The 25,044-nt window shown below is 39.6% G+C and overlaps 1 protein-coding gene across 1 annotated transcript; it reads left to right on the plus strand.

Moving 5' to 3' along the window:
• The first annotated feature begins 2,146 nt into the window (after nucleotides 1–2,146).
• LOC131572586 (uncharacterized protein C12orf40-like) lies at nucleotides 2,147–17,834 on the plus strand. The gene is made up of 14 exons (XM_058825834.1): nucleotides 2,147–2,278; nucleotides 3,279–3,376; nucleotides 4,128–4,167; nucleotides 6,294–6,429; nucleotides 7,744–7,876; nucleotides 8,343–8,409; nucleotides 8,861–9,061; nucleotides 10,968–11,077; nucleotides 13,620–14,152; nucleotides 14,405–14,477; nucleotides 15,145–15,205; nucleotides 15,720–15,786; nucleotides 16,498–16,580; nucleotides 17,176–17,834. Exons 1-14 carry the CDS (start codon nucleotides 2,147–2,149, stop codon nucleotides 17,794–17,796), a joined length of 2,355 nt encoding a protein of 784 aa, XP_058681817.1. The 3' UTR covers nucleotides 17,797–17,834.
• The last annotated feature ends 7,210 nt before the right edge of the window (nucleotides 17,835–25,044 follow it).

Below are 25,044 nucleotides of genomic sequence, written 5' to 3' on the forward strand. Positions count from 1 at the left end.
TTGGAAACGTATCTTCTCTGTGTTTCTCTCTCACTGTCTCTGGTGAATATGTTTTTACATAAGCAGTGTCTGTTCACTCAAGGGAATATGTTTAGGGAAAGATGCATCTTCAAACTGTCAGGGTACAAGAATGTTGCAGACAGAGTTGGCCCACACAGAATTCACAATTTCATTGCCTAAATCAGCTGCTTCCTCTCTGAGTGTGTTGAGACATAGAGTAGGGGCCTGGCTTAAGTGCCTGAGTCACCCATCAGATCTCCCTCTCTCTTATTTGATCATATAGATGTTCTGTAAGGACCTACTCAAAGCTCAGTGCTAAAAGTCACACAGTCAACATTTCAACACCAGCCTCCCTGGAGAAGTGCTTTCTTAGACTGCTTTGGGCTGCTTTGATATCATTTATCTAGATCTCTTATATCTAGATCTGATCTGATAATGAAGAAGCATGTCAGAGAGGAAAATTCAGGTGCTGAAGGTTGGAAAGCTGTCCTGAAGAAAATCCTGTATAATACTTTCTTAACAAAGGAACAGGAAGTATGGTTATTCTGAAGAGTATAAAAGTTAGAAAAAAGAGGAATCTGTAAACTTCAACTCTGACAAATAGAGGAAGCCTCTTTGTTCTATACTTCACTTCCCAGAGAATCAACTAAGCTCCATGAAACTCATTCTCATGACCTTTTAAAAATTAATAATTATGTCATACAACTCTTTGAAATTATGCCATCAATTCGGAAATTCACATGAATTATTTCAAACTTTTAAAATGTTGACAGTCAAGGCAATATATGCAAACACTGGAAATATAATCATATTCATCTCAGGTCTTACTTAAATTTTACTTTGCCCTCCTCAAAAAAGAACAGATTTTTTTATTTTATGACTGCTTGAAAGGTCATTAACTTTATTTGCAAGAAATAATTTGAGGAGGATAAGATTTATTATGTTGAAAAATAATTAATTGAAGCTGCCATGTAACTTTTCCTAGATTCTACAAATATCTGCTAACTACCAGCTAAAATAATTCAAACATAAAGAAAATCCCACTTTTTTCCTTTGAATCTAGACAATATTGTGAAAAAGTAAGAGTAAGGATGATATAAAAATATAATTTATTTAAAAAAAAATTAAAAGGGATTTGATTAGTTATGCATGAAACTACATCTTACGCATTGTATTAGCAAGTTCAACATTTACACTAGATGGAATTGAAAATAAAAAATAATATTTGGAGTGATGAAATCAAATAAATTTTCAGTTTGTCATCTGTCATATTAGCTGTAGAGACACATAGACTTAAAATATAGATATAATTTATCATGAAGATTTTAATCAAGTATTGTTACAAGAAACAATTATGCATACTTACCAGATTCTATAAACACCCTAGCCAAATTAGAAGTATTAGAAAGAAGAACATTTTGGCTAATTTTTCATTTTAGACTCCTAATATCTACTCTGAACACTCTTCCCATTGTTGTACCAATGCTAATCAAACTTTAGTACCCTGAAAAAAGTTAGGCTAAAAATAACTCAGCAAAGAAACACCACAGGAAAAGATTCATATAGAATTTTGATGATTTTTTTTGTAAATGAGTGCCTTCCCTTGCTGAGATGATGGAAATGAGTTATAGGGAAGGGAGCGAGTGGAGCTTGCTGCTGCCAAGATTCCCCAAGTGGCTCTGCGTCCCTCCTCAAGGGTTAGTCACAGTTAAACACAACAGCTCATCAGGCAGGACCAAGAGCAAAAACATCTATCCATAGAAAATGCTCCTGTTGCCCCTAAAATACCTTAGGAAGAGCAGGATGGAGAGGAAAACTCTCTCTTGTCCTAAAAAAGAAAGTGGTTGTAGCAGAGACAAGCTGGACCTGAAAGACAAATCAATTCACTAGGGACAAGACGTTCATGACTCTTGGGAAAGGGCGATGGCTTTGGCAGCAGCCTGCATGGAAACACCAGAGGTAGAAAGGCAGGAGCAACCAGAGCATTGCCTCTTCCCCATCAGCTGCCTCGCTTGGCTTTCTGCATCCTTCCCCTTTGTCTGTCAATCCCTGTACCACCCTTTTGTTGTTCTCTGCCAGCCTGGGGGCTTGGAGAGCAGCTGCCCTGGTGTTCCCCGGGAGGTGGAGGCCCTGCAGAAGGGCCCTTATGGCGCTCCTGGAAGGCTGCAAACCATCCCTGAGTAGCCATTGCCTCTACCCACACGGCCAGCAGCACACGGGGCAGCTCTCCTTCCCTGCCTCCTCAGCAGCAGAAAATGAACTGGGTCGGTGGCAGTCGGTGAGTGAAACTCTACAAAGCCAACAGAAACAGCTCCATGTTGTGTCAGTGTCCCTCACAGACTGGGCACCACCATGGTGTGTTTAACAATCCTTATGCCCCCTCACAAACCAGGCACTGCCATGTTGTGTGTGGAGCCACAGTGTCCCCTCACAAACCGAGCACAGCCATGGTGTGTGTTTCAGGCCTCATTTCCCCTCACAACGTGGGCATAGTGTTTGAGACCAAATGAGTGTCTCTCCACAGAACAGTAGTACCACAGGGTGTGTGTTTCAGGCATAGTGTCCCCTCACAGACCAGCAGGCCCTGGGGTGTGACAGCCCCAGAGTCCCCTCCTGAGCCAGAGTGTGAGAAGGTGCAGGTGCACTCCCACCCCAGGCAAGGGGTCACATTTGGGCTCAGTGTCTCTCCAGACAGGGGCTGGATGAGGCCTTTCTCACACCCTCACAAAAAGCTGTGGTTAGCATTTGGAGAAAAGGATGTACAGGTATTGAGAGTCACTGAAAAAGTAAAACATCACAAACTGAGTTGAAATGATAAAGAAAAAAAAAAGATAATGGTCTGGTTTTGTGGGTGTTGTGCCCTCTGCCAATCTACCCCACAGATTTTGTCAGCCGTTGGGAAGCAGCATTTTTGAGCACAGCTTTGTATAGAGTCATCCAGACTCTATGCAGAATCAAACTAAAAAAACATCCTACCCATTTGGAAGTCTTCCCAGCAAACTGGGAATTTGTCTGAGTGTTGTCTCTGAAAATCTTCCCAACAAATTGGGAAGAGTGTTGTCTCTGTGAAGCAGGAGGAAGGGAAAGTTTCGGTTGGGAAAAACCCCAAAACACCAACCCAAACTTTGTTCTAAATGCCTGTCTGACATACCCTCTGTAAGAAAACCCAGTGTGTAGGAGTACTGCACACATTTAGCAAATACAAACCAACCTGCTGCTTGCTATTGCTGGTAGTAACTGTCAGGGTTCCTCAGGTCAATCTGGGGTTTACATTTTAGGTGTCAGAAAAACTACACATCACTGGGGTTCCTCCCCACTCCAAGGGTGAATGTTATACCCATATGTTTGGAAAGTTTGCTCTAACTTTAAGCAAGAGGTAATTCCAAGGGAATAGTCAGTATTTCTAACACTCACAAAAAGTCGTAATCTTACTGACCTAAGGACTGCAGCCATGCTCACTCTGCTCATGGAACAGTGAACCCAACTTCCAGTTTTATGCACCAACCTCTGTAGGTATTTCACATAAGACTATGTTTGACATAGATAAGGCGAGATAAGTAGTTGGAGGTATAACTGTCTCCTATATTGCACAAACAACAGCAACTTGTAGTGTCAATCTATTTTGCTTTCCTGTTTTACAAAATGTCCCCAGTATTCTGGAAAATACCAAAAGTTAAAAGCTCATTTAGTGCTCCTTTGGTTTGTATACTAATACAGCTTTGTAGCTATGTTGCAGCATGACAAAGAAAATTAGGAGAAAATAATATATTGACAAAGATTTCTTAAGTTTTAAGAAATTACAAATTGATGAAATGCGCATTAAAGTTAAACGACTAAAAACTTTTTCTGTTTCCTTTTTTCATGTTAAATGTGTTTGGTGACCTAATATCGAATGTGGTCCTGTCCTTACTGTAGTAAACTAGGATCAGTCAGAATTACTTCAACAGAGATGTGTTGACTTTACTACCTGAAGGTTTGACCTATTATAACATAACATATAACATAACATAACATTATAACATAAATATATTTGTGTCCTAAAACCTCTGAATCATTGATGAGAAATTTAAGCCATGACTCAAGATTATACTTTTTCAATTTAAATAATAATTATTTGCATTTTTCAGAAGCAGAATCATATTAAAGCAAGAAAGGAGAAAACAAAAGGTAAACAGTTTCAGCCATATTGTATTTTATGTTGTTATATAAAAGCTTTAGTGGGTTCAGTTATGTAAAACTATCAAAGCTATTGGAGTGATATTCAAAACAGTAGATAAACAGTTACAGTGTGTTTCCCTGACTTTTAGGGAGAAAGTCTTGTTCTAGATTTACTGAACTGAATTACAGCAAGAAGAGGAAGGAGACAGAGAAGGTGTGAATGAATGAATGAATGAATGAATGAATGAATGAATGAATGAATGCATGCATGCATGCCTGCCTGGGCTCAATTTTGGTTTTCCTGGATTACTTCTGTTACCAGGTTTTGTTGGTATGTGGGGACACAAGGGATTGCATGAAGCCTCAGGTGATAACCACGTGGTCATCTGGTTTAACACACACATACACAGCCATTCTTCTGGGCCATGTAAAGGATGTTAGGCTCATTAAAGTCCTTTTTCTAGTATTTGCAAAAGGAGGACAGCTTATTTGTGTTTTGAATCTGAAAGTGAAATAAGGGAATCAAACTTACCCCTGGCATAGTAGAAGACTTTTCAAACAGGAAAGATCAATAAAACAGCTATTAAAAATTGCTATAACCGTAATAATATAAAAAATAAATTGAGTCAGTTTCCTCCTCAGCAGCAGGAAAGAAACAGACAGTATAGGGAAGCTCCACCACTGAAGCTGACACCCCCAAAACCCAGAACAAGATTTTTTTTGTCTATATGCACAGGCATATAGAGGAAAAACAGGCTGACTGCATAGAGACAATTACTCATATTAAAACATTTACAAATAGGAATACGGGACCAAGAAGCAACTTGTCCCCATCACTTTCCCAGTTTCCTGGAGACCTATGAGCTCTCTGTTTTCTCTGGGATTACTGGTCTAAGCCACATAATTTATATTATAACTGTGTAATTTGCTTCAGTGGCGAGGAAAAACAGGAAAAGACAAAATTGTTTTTAGTAATATAGTACTAAATTACTAAACACAGTGGTGATTTTCTAATTCCCATAATACAATTAGTAATATAGTAATTTAGAGGTGATGGGGAAAAATATATCTGGGACACTGAAGGGAAGTGGTTACATTTTGGGGCTGTGGACACTAAAGTAACATGAATTTTGAAGTGTTGATTTGTACACAGGATGATTTTGCCTTACTGAAGATATTCATCTTAACTGAAGAACAGATATTTTCCATAGATAATATCATCCTAGAAAGATAAAGATAATAATAAATTATACTAAAAATTATTTACCAATGAACATGTTAAGTATATTAGTTACATATAACCTGCAATCAGGAGAGGAATTACATTTCCGAAGAAAATCCAATGCTATTTTTTGTTTTGGCATAACCTTCAGTTTTCAATATCCTTTTCTTGTTTAGAAAAAAACCAAAAACTTACTGGGTTTATTTATCCATCTGCTGTACTTAATGATTTTAAGATGATTATAAATAGTCTTTGCAAAATGGAGGCGTTTGTTTCCTATATTATTGTCCTGATATATTCAAAGTGTCAGTCATATGTCTTTTTAGTCCTTGTAACAAAAATTCTTTCTGAATTCTTAATCTTAGAAACTTTTCTTTTTTACTTTTTCCTCTGGTTTTTTTTTTGGTTTTTTTTGGTTTTTTTTTTTTTTTGGTCAGATGACTATTTTCTTTGTCAAGAGAGACAAATTTGGACAACAACAAACTCATTGTGTCATTATAAATGGCACATCTGGTGTATGTAATCTTGCTGATTTTTTTGGTTATCTTATATGCTTCCTGAAAAGCGCCTTTAAATTTTTTTAGGTCTTTGTCCTTGCCACATTTGGTATCTTTTATTTTAAGAAGTATTTTCAGTGGTTGTAAACAAAGCTTGAGAAACAAGCATTTAAGGACTAAATTTTTGGCATCAAGATAACAATGATTTATTTTGAATATGAATATTATATTTGCATTCTTTTTCAAGGCAATATAAAATAAGAGCAAATGGGGCATGAGCATTCAGAGATACTTAACCATGTATTTTTATATTAGGAATAGTTTGCTAAATCTTGCTTGCTAATTTCAAAAGAATTACCTATACTGGTAATGTTGAAGCTTCTGTCAAAACTTATTCTCTCCTTTAAAAAACTAAGGAATATTTTGAAAGAAAGAAACTTAAGTCAAAAATGAAGGTCCTGGAAGTATCATCTCCTAAGAGTTCAGCAGTCAGTTTGGATCTTCTTAATCTATATGTGGTTAACCAGATATCAATCAAAAAAGAAAACACTGGTGAGTTTTGGGTATTCTGACTTCTCATAATTAATTGTTCTTAACTATTACTGCTGTTATTTTAGTTCTTGTTCTTCCATTTACAACTTAACCCTCAAGTAAGTGTTTTATTTTTAAAATAAAAAATTATATGTAAATTCAAAAATTATGACTGAATAAAAAGGGCATAGGAAGAATCAAATAACCTTGGCTTCTGCCTACTTCACCTTTAAAGCTTTGTGCAGTGTCCTGGTTCCAGGCCAGGCCAGGGTTAATGTTTGCAGTTGCCAGGACAGGCGTGGCCAGGACCGTGAGGTGATTCTGCACCTCCTCACAACGTGCACAGGGAGCCGCAGGGGAAGGAGTCCCGTCTGGTGGAGTAATGGGAAGTGAGTGGCCAGGGAACATTGTGCTCCCTGTGGTGAGCACCTACCTGAGAATCATCACTCTGTTATTAATATCCTTTCTTATTTCATTGCTGTTTCCAGTAAATTGTTCTTATCTCAAGCCATGATATTTACCTTTTGTGCCTCAATTCTCCTCTCCATCTTTCTCCAGAGTGACAGGGAGACGGAGAAGGAAAGGGAGAGGGAGATGGAAAGGAGGGAGAAGGGAGAGGGAGCGAGTGGCACATGGTTTGAAGTGTTTCAGTGGGAACACTAAATTGGAGAATACTATTTCTAAACTACTACACACACTTACTACCTCCCCCATTCTATTCATTAACTTTACCCCACATCCATTTCTTTTCCTCTTTGCTCTTGAATGGGTCCATTTCCCATCTATTTCCTTTTTCATAACTTTGGGGGCATTTGGAATAGTCTTGTCAGTTCTACCCAGATTATCTTTCCTAAAATCCATTATTAAACTTCTTGAGAAACATCACTAAAACTTTAGTCATAGCTCTTTAAATGTAGATGTAGTACTTAAGGATATGGTTTAATGGTGGACTTGGCAGTGCTGGTTTATTGGTTGAATTCAAAGATCTTAAAGGTCTTCTTCAACCTAGATGAGTCTATGTTTCTATGATTCTTGTCATCTGTGACATATTCATAAACCAGATTATGGAACATTTTTTGTCCTATGCTCAGAAGAATAGAAGGTGACTGAGGAAAGCAACAGAACCTGTACACACACGGTGGCTGACTAAATGATTTTATACTATCGTGCCATTTAGAATAGAGTTTTTTATTGTTAACAGCTAAGAAAGAAACAAATATGACTTTAAATGGATTAAGAAATCTAAACCAATAGCTTTTGTACTCTAATGAAAATTCAGGAACCTCAAAGCTTTCTCCAAGCCCAGCAATGACATACCAAATACATTCATTGCAGACAACATGCGGAAGCCAGTCCACATTGATATCACTGAAGATGAAAAAAAACCTATCAGGAGACATAACTTGGAGCTTCCCACATCACCCCTACGAACACAACACAAGTCAAACTTAGATGTTCTCCAGAGCAGGTACTTGTATAAAATAGGCAATAGTTATACAAGAGTGTGACAGTGAAGTTCTGGGAGAGGAACTTCACGATAGTTTTAACATATCATTGTAAACAGGGAAGTTTCACAGTCACTTCTGCCATTCCAATGATACTCTTACTGTGGGAGAGTAATTAATAAATTCTAAATAAAAAACTGCACATGAAACTGAGAGAGTTTTTAAAAAAGGTAATGTGTCTGTACATACACTAAGTTTATCTCAAGGAGCAAGTTATTCAAAAAGGATTACCCACTTAATTGTTTTTCCATCCAGCTTTGGACACCCTAAAATGGCCAACTCACAGACAGGCTGCTCATAACTACCTAAGAATCAAGCTGTTTTAAGATGTATTGGAAAATACTCATAAGTTATTTTGAAATTAATACTCAGAATATTTTAATCTTTTGGATCTTGTATTTCACAATCTGTTTTAATTCATTTTACAAGGTTACAAAAGCAAGTTTTGGACAACAGAAGACAGCATCTCTCAGAAAAAGTAAAATACCAACATAATGTAAGTTTATTGTTCTTTTGATATAAGACTCAAAATGTGCAGTAATTACTGTATTTTTAAGTGATTTTTCAAAGAGAGGCCAAATCTCATGGATACTGAAACACATGAAGCCTTCTTTCTCTTTAGGACTATATTGATAAATTATTTTCCTGCTACAACTTACATATTTATTGAAAAAAAAGCTAAAAATGTACTTATATCCACCTCTCCTCAGGACAGCATTTGTGTGCATGCTTCAGATTAAGTAGGTACTTAATATATTTCCCTGAAATAAGCCCTTATTGCTTTAAGCTTTTCATGAAAAGTCATATCAGAACAGAAAATTTTCTCTTCTTTGTGGTTTATGTGGAGAGATGTAAAAGATATGGAATGGCTTGATTACTTTGAACTTTATGCTTAAATCAAATCAATTTTAGATAAATAAATTATCTCTTTGTTATGTTTTGTCTAGCTGTCACAAGGAACGGAATTAGGCTGTCTTGATTCTAGTATGGAAAATGAAGACAACATGGCAAGAGTTTTTAGTGCTTGTCCATTTTCCTCCTCTGGTTGTCAATTCTCTAACTGTACACAGCTTTCAGAAGAAAAATTCAACACAAACCTAATGGGCAACATTTGGGAAAAGACCTATGAAAAGAAGCTGCAAAACCAGGTTTGGTTAATATTTTACTTCCACTGAATTATTTTAAACTAACTTCCATTTATTTGGTGTGTAAAACTTGTGTAATGGTGATGGTAATTATGATGGATCAACATTTTTTTGTTGGCTGGTGGCAATGAATATTCTGTATATATAAATATATTTATTTTATTGTTCTGAAATGAGCTCAACTTGAGCTGTTGTTCACTGAGCTCTCAGTGTTGCTGATATCTACAGAGAGAGAATTAGTCACATACTGGTGGCTTTTTTTTTCCTGGCTTGTAAATTTATATAAAGAAAACTGTAATATATTATAGTTAAAAATACAGCTTTCTTAAACATACAGTTAGTGTAACTGGATGTTGCATGAATACAGGTGATTCCACGACATAATTTTTTATCTTTTAATGTCTCAGTGAATAACAGAGCTCTTACAGTATTCTCAGTGCTCTGCTGTTTAACTCCTTACTTTTAAGAAACAATAGAAAGTTATTTGTTCTGATGCATGTTACTATTTTTTCTTTTTGTTAACTTTGTGATACTTAAAAAAATCATCCTTAGAAAAGTGATAGCAATTATAATATTGTTTATTTTTAATATAGTATTCATTGGAAATAATAAAACAAATTCTATGTGTTTCACCAGTGGTATTCTAAAGTCTTGAGGTAAGTGAGGAAGGAATGCTCCAGGAGTTGGGGAGATGACGAGTTGTTCAGGGAATGAGTAGGCCAAAACCCACAGGAAGCTGACCTGAAGAACAAAGAAGCCCAACTAATATGTTTTCAAAACACAAGAACAATCCACCCCTATGTGCAAGAGAATGATTAGATTTTGGAGGCCAGTTTGGCTGAATCAGGGAACTCCTGACTGAGGTCAAATGCAAAGAGAAAATGTACAAGGAAGGATGGGCAACCCAGGAAGAAGACAGGAGTATCCCCTCAGCTTGGAGGGGTGGCATTAGGATGGTCAGAGATGAAAATCATAATGGGTGAGAACAGCAAGGAAGGTATTCTGTAGGTATGTCATCAAAGAAAGGAAACCAAGGAAAATGCTGTCCACTGCTATATAGAGTTGAGACCTGGTGACAAGGACATGGAAAAGCCTGAGGTACTCAAAAACTACTTTGCTTCAAGGTTTTCAGACAAGATCTGCTCTCTGTCTCATCTTAAAATGCAGTCAAGAGTTGTGGGGAGTTGTATGGAACAGCAGGGAAGGAACAAAGTTAGAGAATCCACGGTAACCTGGACATATAGAAATAGATGAGACTGGACAGAGTCCAACCCAGTGTATTCAGGATGTTGGATGACACCACTGTGAGGCAGATATTTATCACCCTTGTAAGACTGTGGTGATCACAGCTTCCCACTGAGAAGAAATACACAAATATTATGTCCATCTGCAAAAACATAAGCATGATTTGGGGAAGCATCATCTCTCTCCCTGGAAGGATTAATTTGCCAGAGGCAATTCCAAGGTACATGAGGAACAAGGTGTCTGCGAACAGCCGTCAGATTTTCCAAGGTCATACTCTGCCTGGTGGACCCAACTGCTTTCTATGATGGAATTAGTAACTCTAGGAATTAGAGAGAACAGCAGGCATTATTTACCTTGACTTTAGGAAGGCTTTTGACAAAGTTTCCCGTGGGATTCTAGTAGCCAAAATGGGTAGCTAAGAATCAGATAAATGGACAATAGGATGAGAAAAAACCGTTACTGTCATGCTCAAAGTAGTTATCTGTTGGCTAAAGTTTGTTTGGCAACAGTTGGGCTGTAAGGAGGTTTGGGCTTCTGCTATTAAGATATAAAGAAATAAAAATAATAGGAAAATATGTATATTTTTGCAAACTCAAGCTGAAAGTTTTAAAGACTGTAACAATTATGTATATTCACAGTTTGACAGCTTCAACTGTTTTCTCAGCCAGGAAACAGCTTTGATCAAGACCCTTGGAATACAAAACCTCCAACCCAGGGTATTTTCAGGAGGTCTGATACGGTGCCTCAGGAGCTGCTGTTCAAACCGTTTGATAGGTAGGCAGTGATTTTACATTAATGAGGAAAATAACAGTCAAGTTTAATTAAGAAAAACACTAAAATAATCTGAATCTTATTGTTACTTGGCTTTTTCACTGACTGTTTTTCAAACAGAAATTGAGATCAAATGGAAATACTAAACATACAAAGCTATTTAAATTTTCTGAAAAGCAGCACAGTCTGAATTTTGGGTAGGCACTTGAAACCATGATCTACTTTTTGCAATGTCACAGACATGATAGTGTTGCTGAATTCACCTTGAATGATAGCACAGATTTACTAAGAGGCCATGAGAAGGGTGAAGCTGCTGCAGGGGGAAGCTGCCCCAAGTGTTATTAGTTCAGGGCACTATTGCAAGTGCTTTTCTGATGATCTTGATGGAATAGCAATTGAGCATCTGTACCTACATTATTAATACTAGGGATTCCAGGAACAAAGCATTTTCTTTCCTCCTCTTTCATATGTGATCCTACTACAGCTTTCTTTTTTTTCCCTGTAACTGATTCAGTGATACTTTCTATGAGAATATACACTTTGTTTTTAAAAGAATGGATAGAAATTAAGAATATATTTATTTTTGTATGTGCTGATCTTTCAAATCACAGGTGGTTTAGGGCCAGACTCATTTGTAGTGAACACTTTATTTTATTTTCTTTTAAGAGACTCTCCCTTGGACCTAGAGGTCTTACATAGCCAACCTTACTTTACTCCTTCTATTCCATAGGTCTGCCATTTGGTTGAAAGTTCCTGTCCATCTCTGGTTTAGGCTGGATAGAGACATAAAAAGGCCATACATTATTTTGCTATTCCTGAAGTGCCTGCAGCCTTGCTTGGGGAGTCATGTGACCGATAAACTCACTGGACAAATAATAACTAAACACATCAGCCACCTTAACTTCCACTCTTCTTGTAGATTCTCCTGACTTTCTCCAACAAAACCTAAAGTGAGCATAGAATTCACTTTGCTGAGTGAATTCCTAATTAATATATTTACATGGACCCCTATATAACCTTATCTCACCTACATCTCTCATTTCTCCAGCTATCAGGCCCGTACACATCTGCTTATGTTACATCATCTCATCTTCTACCCATTCATGGGTCACTAACAACATCTCCCAACTGCTCTGCAAATTTCTTTCTTTCTATTCTCCGTGTTTTGTTTTGATCCATTGTAGCCATAAATTCTTACACCTCAGGAGATCACAATTCTGTGAAGGGAGTTTCTTTCACTGTATATGAAAATAGAGTATAAATTTATACAATTGTTTAATGTAACATACTGATGATATAATCAATGTGCATAATTCTGAGAGCTTTGGAACCTCGAGGTTATTAAATATTAATTAAAAGTTTTTATGTCATATTTCCTCATCTACTCTTAAATTTTACTTTGCATTACAAAATATTCAGCTGGAGTTGATAAAGACTCTCTGAATTGCTTCAGAAAATAGTTTTGCCTTCCTCATGTAGACCTATCCAAGCATCTTCAGGAATAAACTCTAGTGTGTTTAGCCTTCTAAAACTGTCCCAGTGATGTTTCTGTAAGTAGAGGAAACTAGTTCCTCATTGAAGTTCCATAGAATGTTTATCCAATTCCAAGTATTTGCTGAACAAACACCACAGGTGTTTTCTCCAGTAAGAGTTTTCTGTACTACATTTCAGTTTTCAAGTTCTATTGATAGCTTTGCTCAGAACATTTTAAAGGAAGGCTTTTTTTAAAGGGCTTTTTTTGAATGGCCTTTTTTGCCAGATCTATGTCCTTCAGAAGAATCTCATCTTTTTGCTCAGAGTTTCTGAAAGGTCAGTCAGCAGATCCAGCCTGGAAACCAGTCAGTGAAAATGCTAGATTAAGAGCCAAGTAAGTGAAAGCACGATAGCTTTCATGTCCATGATGCTCACATGATAAGATCTTCAAAACCACTGCTCTCAGAAGTGAGGTAGGGAAGTAGGGTAACAAAATGTCTGACTGACCTCCTGACACTGGAACAGAAAAATTCTGTGCTGAATCGGGATTACTGATTTCAAGTACAAATGGAAGTCCCTTGTTATGGGTTTTCAGTATGGAAGAGAAATATAGTCTTAAGCAAACTGCTTTTATGAATGGAAGAAACTATCTTCCTCTTTATTTATTTTCCTCCCTTTTTCTTTTTCTCCCCGAAGTGGCTGCCTTTGGTCAGCTGGTGGAGCAGCAGTGACATACTGTGGCTGATTTTATAAATCACAGTTCCCTGTCCAGGAGGATGTGCCTCATGGCTTTGTATATTTGGAGACATTAAGAAATAGAACCTCTTTTAAATCAATCTTACTATAGAGTAGATATAAAACATAATAAAATACACAGTTTTTCAGTTGAAATACTGTATATTTAGGACAAAATCAAATGTAATGAGCAGTGAAGTTTTTGAGATTTTTATCATCAAGTTACCATAAAGTGTTACATTAACAGTGAGTATTTTGCTTATTTGTGTACTCAGAAAAATGTTGGTTTTTTTTTTTTTCTTTTCTCCTCCTGTTACACCTCATTGCCTACCTCCAGGCCAGACTGCATGAATTCTGCCAGGAAAAATCCAGTGATAATAGCCAGTAATGAATCAGACAACTGTGAAGGAAAACGAGAACCAATATTTGATGTTGTGAAAGAAATTGCAGAACTAAAAGGTCCCCAGGATGGAAGTGGTTGCTCCTTTCTGGCACTATTTGAAGACGAGACTCAACCAATCCATAATAATCCTTCCACAAAGCATTTTAATTCTTTTTCTAACCAAAGCAATACTGATGTTTTTTTCACTGTTCCTGATGTTAGAAATCAAATTGCCAACATAAATTATTCTTATGATACTGAAAGGGTTTATCCTGCAATCAATGCAAAAGAAAATTCAGTAGACAGACACCTTGAGGGCATTTTCACAGCTCCAGAACAGGTTTTCCTTAAAAGTAACAATGCGTCAAGTACAAGCTACGAGGAAACCAGTAGACTTCATAAAACCCACCTGCAGAAATGCCATGAGGGACAGCACTACTTCATACCCTGTGAAATGAAAGGAAAAAGAGCAAACCTTGAAAAAATTGGTGCGTGTCACATTCTACAGACATATATATTCTGGGTTTTATTCTCCTTCTAAAGACATATGTTCTTATAAACAGAGATGTGTCGGCCCTGACTGAAAACGTCATGAATCATCAGAATGCAGTCACATCATTTTAAATCCAACTATTTAAATTATTTTAAAAACTTTTCAGAAGCTTTTATATTCAAATTGCATTTTCAAAATTCAAAACTATTGCATTTCAAAATCAAGGTTTACTTTTTTTCAATTTTAGAGACATTTGCTTATCACCGTGATCAGCAGAATGGCCTAAAGGAGAATGTGCAGAATTCTTCAAGAAAAAAATGGTGAGTGTCATGGAAATTACCAATCTATTAACCAGAAATAACTGCAAAGACCTTGCTGAATTGGAGAAATCATGCTAAGAGCACAGGAAGGCAAAATTCTAAACAGTATTACTGAGGACTCAAGTTTTTTCCATGAGAATAGTACTGTACAGCGTGAATGAATTTATGCACAGATAAGCCCATTATACTTCTGTGTATCTGCCCGTAATAAGTACACAGAAATACTTCATGAGACAGTTTGGAGTTCCTGAAATTCAGCTGTTGATCTGGCTTGTCCTCTAAAATACTCTGTCTCATTCCATTGGCTACAGAGCAAGTGTCTTCCATGCGCTCAGTGCTCTGTGTTTTACTAAAGACTTGTTTTTCAAAGACTGATACATAGCACCTTCCATTTTATAAAACAGCACTATCTTCTGCCATTGCTTTGACTCCATTTTTTTTTTTTTTGACTCCTTCAACAGAAATGAAGTTTATGAAAAACATATTCTTGGTGTTAAATCTCAGGTTCAGAGATAAGTCCAGTGATCTCAGTAGTGGAGAGCATTTAATGGTTACTGAAGACAAACTAAAAATTGAAAAGTCACCAGTAAGGGCTTTAACGTAGAAAGAAAATAAAAATACTGGGGGAAAATAACTTACCAGAGAACTTTGTGTTTGCATTCCTCAGTGATGACAAGCCTGTGAAAGAAACAGCCTGGAATCAGAACCATCTCTTTATATTTGAAGAGGTAACTTTAAAAAATATTTATTTTTTGTCAAACCCACTGTTTGCATGATTCATTTGAGATGTCCACAACAGTTAGAGACTGAATATAGCTTTACTGAGTTAACTACTGTGGAAGCTTCTTTTCCATCATGGAATTCAGAAAGAACTGCTGCTAGTGATGTGGTTAACCCTTCCAGGTCTACAGTTCACATGGTTTCATTAACACCTCAGCTGGTGCCTGAATGATGTTGTATAAGCTACCCATCAACACTTAGGATCAGATTTTGCTGGCAATGCCTGGACATTATATGCAGGATGCTTCTGTGTTATAAAGGAGCTTTGTGCCAGTAAACATATATAAACTGTTTCAGACATCTTGCCTGTAGAAGCCACATATGGTACTACTCAGGGGTAAAGATACCTCTTAAATAATTTGTGGTACAGTGCAGTAACTCCTTTATGTAAATACAGAAACTGAATGTTCCTCTCTTAACCTGAGATGCTAATCACTATTAATATGTTATTATTTTTAACAGTTCACAACAGCACAAGAGGAAAGGTATAAGTTTGGAGTGAGTTCATATCTTCATGAGATGGAGATGGGTTAGTACTATTTAAACATTATCACTTAAAATTTTTTTCTCTACATGTGAAACTGAAACAGGTACTTTTAAAGCCATGGAGAATGATCTTTTTGGGATGTTTACTTTGATGAGGGCTTGTATTTCTGATTCACACAGCACTGTAAAAAGACAACCAGCATTACCAGGTAACTAAGAATTAGCTGTTTTTGTTTTTCCTTGAAGAGATAATCTCTTCCACTAGACTACATGCTGTCACTCCACATGTGGACAGAGGGAGCAGAGTAAGCTAGGCAATCCTACATCCTTCCTAGTCTCTCAGTAGCTGTAGGGTCAGCTGTGCTGGCTCCATTTCAGACTGGAAGATCTCTCAGGGGCCTCCAAGGGAGAAATATGTAATGGCAGCCACTGTGCACATGGAGTCTGCTGTGTTCTCTCACATGCTGCGCTCTACAGAGTCACTCCTCCTTTTGAGTAGCACAGTTCTGCTGCTGATTAACAGCACAGCTGAGGCTTTGGGGAACCAATCGCACAAGCTCTGTTGTGTTGACCTGAGAAGGACTGGCTATTGCTAAGAATTAGATTCATCTTACTAACATCTTGTTCTTTAAACAGTATCTTAAAACTGCATCAGAAATAGTAATGTTTAATTCCAGGTGCTGTACTTGAGAGTTGGATCTTTGGGGAATGTTTGGTGAGTAACCTTTCTTTCTTTTTTATCTAATTTTTTAAGATGTGGAGTCACCACTCAGCAGCCTGTCTCACAGTTATTCCCCAAGGCAGACTGAGAGCTATTTGAGCTCTAGTCCTGACACAGTGAGTAAACCCTTGTAGGCTGGCTTTATTTGAATCATGTCTTTATGCCCGAGTGCCATAGGTGGATGTAGCTGGAATCTCATTTTGTTTTGTATGAGATAACTTCACATGTGATGAGAACAATAAATTATTAGCTGTAAATCTTCCTAAGTAGTTTGACAGACACGTGGTCTGTTCTCTTGATAATGACTGGCCTTGTGGAATTACAGTAGCATGACTGTGGGAAGATGCTAAGTAACATTCTATGCTCTTCCTGTTTGTATAGCTGCCTTAGATTACATGCCTGTAAAGCAGAATGATTTGACACACTGTGTTTTCAGTCACTCTTAAACACAAATGTGCCATGGTGTAAGAGTCTAAATTGCATGTGAGAGTGAAGGTCTGCCTTGGCCACCTTCGCTTCACCAAGAGCCAGAGGTACATCCTTGGAGAAGGAATGAAAAAACCTGCAAACAACCAAAAGCAGACAGTTCTGGCCTTTCTGTTTAGTTCTGGCCTTTCTGTTTATTTCACTTAGTTATTAGCAAGTCATTACTTCAGTCTTTAGTTACTGAACTATTTGAACAGTTACAATTACACCATTGTGTTCAAACAGCCTGAAGAAGAAGACACGGCCAAAAAGAAGGAATATCTGAATGAACAGTTCTTGAAGGCACATGATGCCGCCCTATTCTCAGCCTCAGCAAGCAGAGAGGCTCCCAAGAGCTCTCACACACGAAGTGTGGGTACACAGCCCAGGAGTACTTTGGCTAGAGAAGAAGCAAACAATCTTCAGGAGAAAAACTTTATTTTTTGTGCCACAGAGGTGGAAAATAAAACCCACACAGCCTTGTCTCAGAGTGCATCACACCGCGCTCCTAAGAGGGAGCATGTCACTCGCACCACCAGGTGCGATGTTTGGTCGCAGACCGAGGGCTGTGTGACAGAAGTAGGGAAGGTGGATGTAGGCACCCAGTGTGACACCTTGAGGGTGTGCAGCTGTGGGGGATCCCTCCCCGCTGCCAGCAGCCCGGGCGGGGTTCCTGCACCCAGCACTGCCGGCAGCGCAGGAGAGCACGAACGGCCAGTGCAGGAGGTGCCGCAGCCCGCGGGCACCGGCAGCGCAGCTGGGACAGACGCCCTCTCCTCTGAGGCCGAGTACCTCAGTTTGGCTGGCAGAAGGACTCTAGAGGTGCTGAACTACATTGATAAAATGAAGGAGAGAAATATGCAGTGATCAACTATGGCACGTAAAGAACACAATAGTTTTGTCCTGTTCTCAGTGTATTTCATTCAATTGGCATAATCTGATTTTTCTAGCATGGTTAGCCAAAGAATATTTTTACTGTTTGTTTGTTTTAACTGTCAATAATTATGGGTTTCTGTCTACCTACTGCTGTCTCAAAGTATGGGTTTCTATAAATATCCAACTATTAACAAAGGATTTTAAAGTAGCCTAGTAAATACAAATGTTAGAAATTATATTGGTTTCCTCACCATATAGGATTCTGTAGTTTGGAATTGATTGACTATGTTTATTTTAAGGTAATGGGAAGATGTTCTACTTCAAAACATATTTAGTGTGGCTCTGAGTTCAGAGCCATTGTCTGATTCACACCCATTTTAACAGAAAAACTTGCCTTTGTCATGTGTTCATACTAAACACAAAAATGGGAAACAACAGAAAATATACATCTGCACACATAGAATGGAATGTAATTTAAAAAGTGCTAATTTATTACATTTTAAAAAAATGTTCAATTTTCCTTCCATAGCAGATCCATTCATTCATTTTCTGGCTGTTAATCTAAAAAATATTTCATGTGTTCCTGTATTCTGTCTGCAAATTAAAAATCTGAATTACTTGCCTCTTCATTTCAGTATTTGTGTGAAGCTACAAATAAAAGTTTCTGGTAATATTGTTTCTAGGTTATATTCTTGCCTTCTAAAAAGGCCTTTACCACATGGTAAAGGGGTCAGGGAGACTCACTGTTACTAACATCAACTTACAGATCCATGCACCTTCACTTCTATATAGATATCTCTCTGTCTTAACTCTGTGTGTATGTGTATGTGTATATATATATAAAAACCTGTGTATATATATCTATATACATATGCCTATGCATATATATATAAATGCCTGTGCTGGCACTAGCCAGCTGGCTGCATGCAGGGTTCCTCTTCTTCACAAAATGGCTGTTGCACTATATTAGGAATGGCGAAGCAGTACGACATGGACTCTCTAGCTGGGTTATACAGGAGAGCAAGTTTTATTATTCCCAATCTTCATTTATATGCAGATCCGAGAAGGTCTGAGAGGTAAAACTCTCATTGGTCATTAAACCAACACATCACTATTATTGGACAATTGGGTACACCCAACACTTCTTGACCTTTTCTTGCAAGGAAACAACAGGGATCCAAACAACCCTGCAAAGATTGTTGTCCTTCTCCAAGGACTGTTTGGATTCCTCCTTATGATTTCTCAGACCAGAGTGAGAACCTTGTGTGATTTAGTTTCACACAGGCTCTGTGCTCCCTGCCTGTTTTCAGCATCCATAAATGGGCTTGGGCAAAAGCTACACTGGAGACTTCCTTAAACAGAAAAGGAGATTTGCCTCTATAAGGTTAATATATTGTGCTTTTCTCTTGGAGACCGCTGTTAAAAGATTCACTGCCCTTATTCCCACCAGGTCAGGGTTTTTTCTGTTTTGTAGAAAGGGTGTCACCCAGCCTAGATGAGACTCGTCACCATTCTTTGTCTCTGTTCTCACCATTGAACTAGTGGCTGCTTTTGCTGTTGCATTTTATTTTTTAAGCTAAGAGCCATTTTTAAAAGAAGGTCTACATTGCTCAACAGTTTCCAGGTTTATGGCTGTGCTATTTTTAAAAATAGCAGCTCAGAAATTTCAGTGGACTTTACTTGGAAGAAAATAGCATTGTCTTTTATATGTATAAATTGCATACATAGGAAGTGGTTTGCACAGCCAGACACTTAAACTGTGTAACTATCACTTAGCCAATTCACTGCCTGCTTCCTAAGGCTTGACATAAGCAGATTTTCTTTTTTAGGTTGCCTCAATTTATTGTCAAAGCAAACTCCCTAGTAATTTTTTTTTAAGCTGCAATATTCATCTTCTTCACAGGAGATATAATTTATTTGAATAACAGCTATGATTTTCTGACAGCTCAGCTGTTACCAGTGGTTTCTAAAGCATAGTTTTTCACTCAGTATGACGAAGTCAATTCAGATTGTGCCACACCAGCAGCAGCCCATGCTCCCTGAATGTTGCTTTCCCAACAGACCCTCACACCTGGTACGTACCTGCCAGTCCTTCCGGTGGGGTCTGTGCAGCTTCCCAGCCACCCCCACAGCTGATGTGTCCCCAAGGCACTTGGCCTGCCAGCCTGCAATACACTGTAGCAGAGGCCACAGTGGCACATAACAGCTAAAGGGTCCAGCACTGTGTGCTTTAGACTGGAGGGGTTTTATTACCCCAGCAGACGTAAAATTGCCTCATGGCCAAAGGGTTCTTTGCTGTCTGGGTTAGAGTGGTGCTGGTGACCCAAAAAGAGATGAACTGCTATTAACTTGGAGTGGAAGTTCTGCTCCTGGTTTCTCTGATGGTGGCATTGTTGCTGGGACTTTTAAACCGTGGTTGGTTTTACACTGAAGCTACCCACATTCAGGCAGATACTCCAGATCTGCAGAGGTGGCCTCTGAGCAGACATTCCCAGTCTGTGCCTATGAACCCATGGGACAAAGAACGCAGGTTGGAATGCAGGGGGGAAAAGAGGGACAGTTACACTATATGGGTGTATGTGGGGGGGGGTTTCAAATGCTCTTTATTAAGTTATTGCTCATATTTATCATCATTTAAAGCCTCTCAGTGGGTATTGCTTATTTTCACTTCAGCCACTGATATAGAAGCTCTGACAATCTGTCCAGTTCCAGCCAGGTTTCAGCCTGGACTGCAGTGAAATTCCACTGCCCAGTGTGAGAAACTCACCCTCTGACTGGCTGTACATGAGAGCTGCATATGTCTCTAATGCAATAATTCACCACCTGGGATATCAATCACTGTAGATAATCATGTTTCAAAGCCTTTGGATGAGAGAATATCAATTCAAATTACAATCTTCCTTTTACCTGTAACTGCAAAGCAATCTGAAGAAAGAAAACTATCTTTGTAGTGGTTTGTGTGCTGGCAATGATGACAAGTAAGGCTGTGTGCTCGTTTTAGCCATTAGAGAAGTATTTTAAAGTATTTACATTACTATTATTGCATTAAAAGAGGCTCATGCTTTCTCCTTAGCCCAGCACCAGTCTGCCCCTCTGCTCAGGTACTTTCTTTTCCCTGATTTTTTGGCAACTTCAGGGAAGAGCTGTCTTTGGTTTAATAGGAAGTAGTAAACTCAAACTGTGCTTTCTTCAGCTGATAATTTAACAGCTGATACTATTAATCCATCAGTATTTGTAGCCTATAGTGATGATTGTCACCTTACTAAATGCATTCAGGCACCACCAGCTTTCTCTGAGGCAACAGCTTAGGCAGAGACACTACTTTTTCATCCATGTCATTCTTCCTGGCAGCACGCTGAGCCTCCAGGGAGACCATGGAAATAAACATGTTTTTAACGTTTGGTAAGCATCAATTATAAGTAGAGTTTTGCTGGGGAAAAGGACAGAAGGGTACCTCTAATTAACCAAAAAAACAGGAGCATTTGTTTATCAGTGGTAGTCAAATGCTTCTAAACACAGATTGAAAAACTCTCATTGCAAATACTACCATAAGCTTCAATTGGAATCAGTTTTAATATGCAGCTTGTAATTTTATTTTCCTCTAAAATCAGTTCTAATTACAGTAACCTGAAAGATAAGATTTTTCTGGGAAAGTGCCAAAAGAAGTTTGGTCATTAATGGGCAGTTTGTTACTGGATGTTTTGCCAAAAGCCTCCACAAACTTTGTAGAAATTCTTATTTTATTTTCATGAAGGATTATCATTATAGGAAATGAGAGGCTTAAGTCTTCATACAAGTAGTTATTTCTCTGGTAGAAACTGAATTGGTTTTTTAAGGGTTTCAGTGGATAGCAGATTGAGGGAGGATGAGGTTCCCTGGAAAAAATATTTAACTCTCTGTATCCAGTGCCTAATCTGTCCTCATGAAAGTCAATGACCTTTCCGCAATGCTTCTTCAGCCTCTTCTCCCTGACAGCCTCTGATGGGTTAGAGGTGACAATCCAGTCACCCAGATCAGAGGTCCCAGATCCAGGGCCGGTGATGTGGAACTCCAGCCAGGTCTCCTGATCCTGAGCTGAATACTGAATGTTTTCCCTCTCTCCAACCATACTGCAGTGACTCCACATCCTGATGGTGCTTGCTCCAGGTGCTGCAGCCCTCTGGATGTGCAAGCTGACAACCAGCGCACGGTGAGCTCTCACACAGCACACAGCTGCAGAGGGTGCTGATACACCAGCTCTGTGTCAGGTGATGGGGAATCTTGGGCCCAAGCAGAGGTGGAGAGTGAGTGAGTCAAGATAAGGCAGGAGGCTGAAAGAGGCCTGTTGAATTATTTAATAGAGCTGAGAGAAAACATGTCCAAATCAACAATTTTTGCTCGTTTGCAGAGAGAATTCTGTGATTTACTGCCAGTGTGTCATGCTCAGCACATGGGTGCTGGCCTGGTTCAAGGACCCAGAGCTGTGGCTGATTATAGGACAAACCAATATGTCTTATTGCAGAAGATTTATTTCATTTCCTGAGCTGGAGTCATTATTGGGAAACAGGAGGTCTGTAAGGAGCTTTGCTCACCAGAGAAGCTGCACTCCACGCAAATGAAAGAATTTTTGGAGAACCCCCAACTAGCTGAAGCTGGCAGCCATCTCCAAGCTTGCCCAGTGCAAGCCCCGCTCATAGCAGGGCCAGCTGGAGCAGAGTGCTTTGGGCCACAGCCAGCTGCTATCAGCAGACACCCGGCCTGGGGCTGGGGGAATAAGCCCTGCCAGGTAAGGGGCCCCAGGGAAGCTGTGCCTGCTCACAGCAGGTGGAGGCAGCCACTGCCTGAGCCATTTCCTCCCTGTGCTGAGAGCAAGGCAGGGGGCTGGGGCTGGAGGAAGGGGAGCTGTAGGTGTATGGGGAGGGAGGCTGGGTGCTGCTGCTGCATTGCCCTTCTCCACCTCCTCAGAGCACAACTCCTGCCTCTCTTTGCCTCTCCTCACCCACATTTCTGTGCAGTCATGAAGAGCAGCAGTTTCACCCCAACACCAGCTCATCCCTGAGTGCACAGCCACAGAGCCTCCTCCAGCAGCCCTGCAGCCTTGGGCTGCACTAACTACAGGCACTCATAATTCTCCCACCAGGGGCTGCGGGGGTCCCAATGCCCCCAGTGTATCCCTGTGAATCCCACCAGCAACAAGGAAACCTGACATACAGAGAGAATACAAAAGCTATCTCATCTGGCACCAGGCTGGGGGTGGCAGTTAGCCTTCACCCAGCTTACAAAAACTTTACTTGCTCTTGACTTTTTTCCCATTATTTTTAGCAGCCCATGAGAGGAGAAGAGTGGGGACACCAGCCCCAGCTTAGTTTCAAAGCTGCATGGGGTATCTGCCTCTCCCTCAGCCCCCTCAGCCAGCCTGCAGGTTATGGGAACCTCAAACACCAGGGAGAGCACAGGAGAAGCCACACAGCATGAGACTGACTGCAGTCACATTTCTGACAATCCAGTAACAAGGCACACTGATCAGACATCCTGGACAATGAAGGAGCTCACTGGGACCAGTCAGACAGTTTTGATGCAATCTCACCATGAATATATTAAAACAAGTACCACTTTCATGGCAATGCCTATTCCAAGGCACCACTTCCCAGTGGGGACCCAGCCACCTGCTGCAGGCCACAACTGCCACTTTAGGGATGGAGAAATCATCTGGCACTTGCAGGACAGCTGGGATGCCAACAACCTCCCATTTGCAACTACAGCTATGCTGAGTGACCCTGAGTGAAGGCTTCAGGAGGAAAATCTGTATGTGGGATTTGGTGGCAGCTGGATAGGGACATGGGGTCTCACCAGCCTCAGCTGTGGAAACGGTTTTGAGAAGGAAAAGCTGTGGGACTGGGAAGGCTGAAAATGCCACATGTTAAGGAGAAGGGAAGGATGGCTCACCCTGCTCCTGTGCCTTGTCAGCATGCATGAACTGGTGGATGCAGCTGGGAACAGAGAGGTGGCCATGGAAATTGGAACTAATTCTTTCTATATGTGTGGTTTTGATACATAAGGCAATTAACAAAGTACACTGCAGCACTCAAGCAGTGTAAAAAAAATAATTAAAAATTGAAGACTAAGCCTATGAATCTGAGTCCTGGAAAAAAAAAAAACACCACCCTATTTTTTAGAGAGAGATTTAGATCTTGAATCAGCTGCATCCTCAGCCCACTGCTGCCTTCTGACTTTGCCCCCCTCTACCCAGGACAGCTTGACACTGTCCCCTGACATCATGCACATAGTGTCCCCACACTCACACTTCATTAACCATCCTCCATACCTTATGCCCTACTTCCTTCCCTCAGCCTCTGCTCAGGATTTTTTCCTGCTCATGTTGTCATGGCAACCTGATCTAGTCTCAGTTCCACATACCACCTTGATTATGAAGTTTAGCTAATCCAGCCCCCTCTGCCCTCAAACTGCTCATGTATCTCAAACCGCCTCCCTGATGGGCCCCCAAACTCTCACTGTTCCTTCAGGCATGGACCTTCTCCACCTCTCCATCTCCCTTTCTCCACCTTTAAGTAACTCTCTTTCCAAAGGGGATGGATGATTCACTGCTTTTGTGAAAGTGGGGGCCTTTGTTTTCCCTTCTAACACCTGAGTCCCCTCAAGGGATGTGCTCCCTTGGCATCAGTGCACTGCAGCTTCTATGTTCCTTGCATTGTGTGTAACTCACGCATCTTTCTAAGGATCTGTGTTTTCTGATCTTCTGAGGAATGGTCCACAGAATGGGGCTGGTTTGGAATCCCTTCATTTCCCTGCCCCTTTCTACCTGCAATAAAAGGCACCTAAGCCCCTCGTGTGGAGCTGGTGTTAATGTGTTACAAGACTGTGGGTAGGTCATTTTGGATGTGTACTCTTTCTTCCTTCATACAATGTATCTTACAGCTCCACGAATGAGCGCCTGCCTTTCTGTTTGGCATTAAGGATTCTATCTGAGTTTTCACGGGATATCACAGCACCCAAAATCAGAGTTTGCTAGCTAAGGCAAAGGTTTCACTCATCAGAAAAACAGATGGACCCTTGTATCCTCCTGAAACTCAGATCCCAAGATCTATAAAAGCATCCAACCAAATCAAAACTTACACAACCCTCCAGATTTTTCTGCCAAAATCAAGATGCAGAAAATATTTGTGGTAGTTCTGCACTTAACTCTCAAAAGGCAAAAGCTTTCCAAACTCCATGTCTATGCAGAACTTCTAAATCACACAC

The sequence above is a fragment of the Poecile atricapillus genome, chromosome Z, assembly GCF_030490865.1.
Source record: "Poecile atricapillus isolate bPoeAtr1 chromosome Z, bPoeAtr1.hap1, whole genome shotgun sequence".
Lineage (NCBI taxonomy): Eukaryota > Metazoa > Chordata > Aves > Passeriformes > Paridae > Poecile > Poecile atricapillus.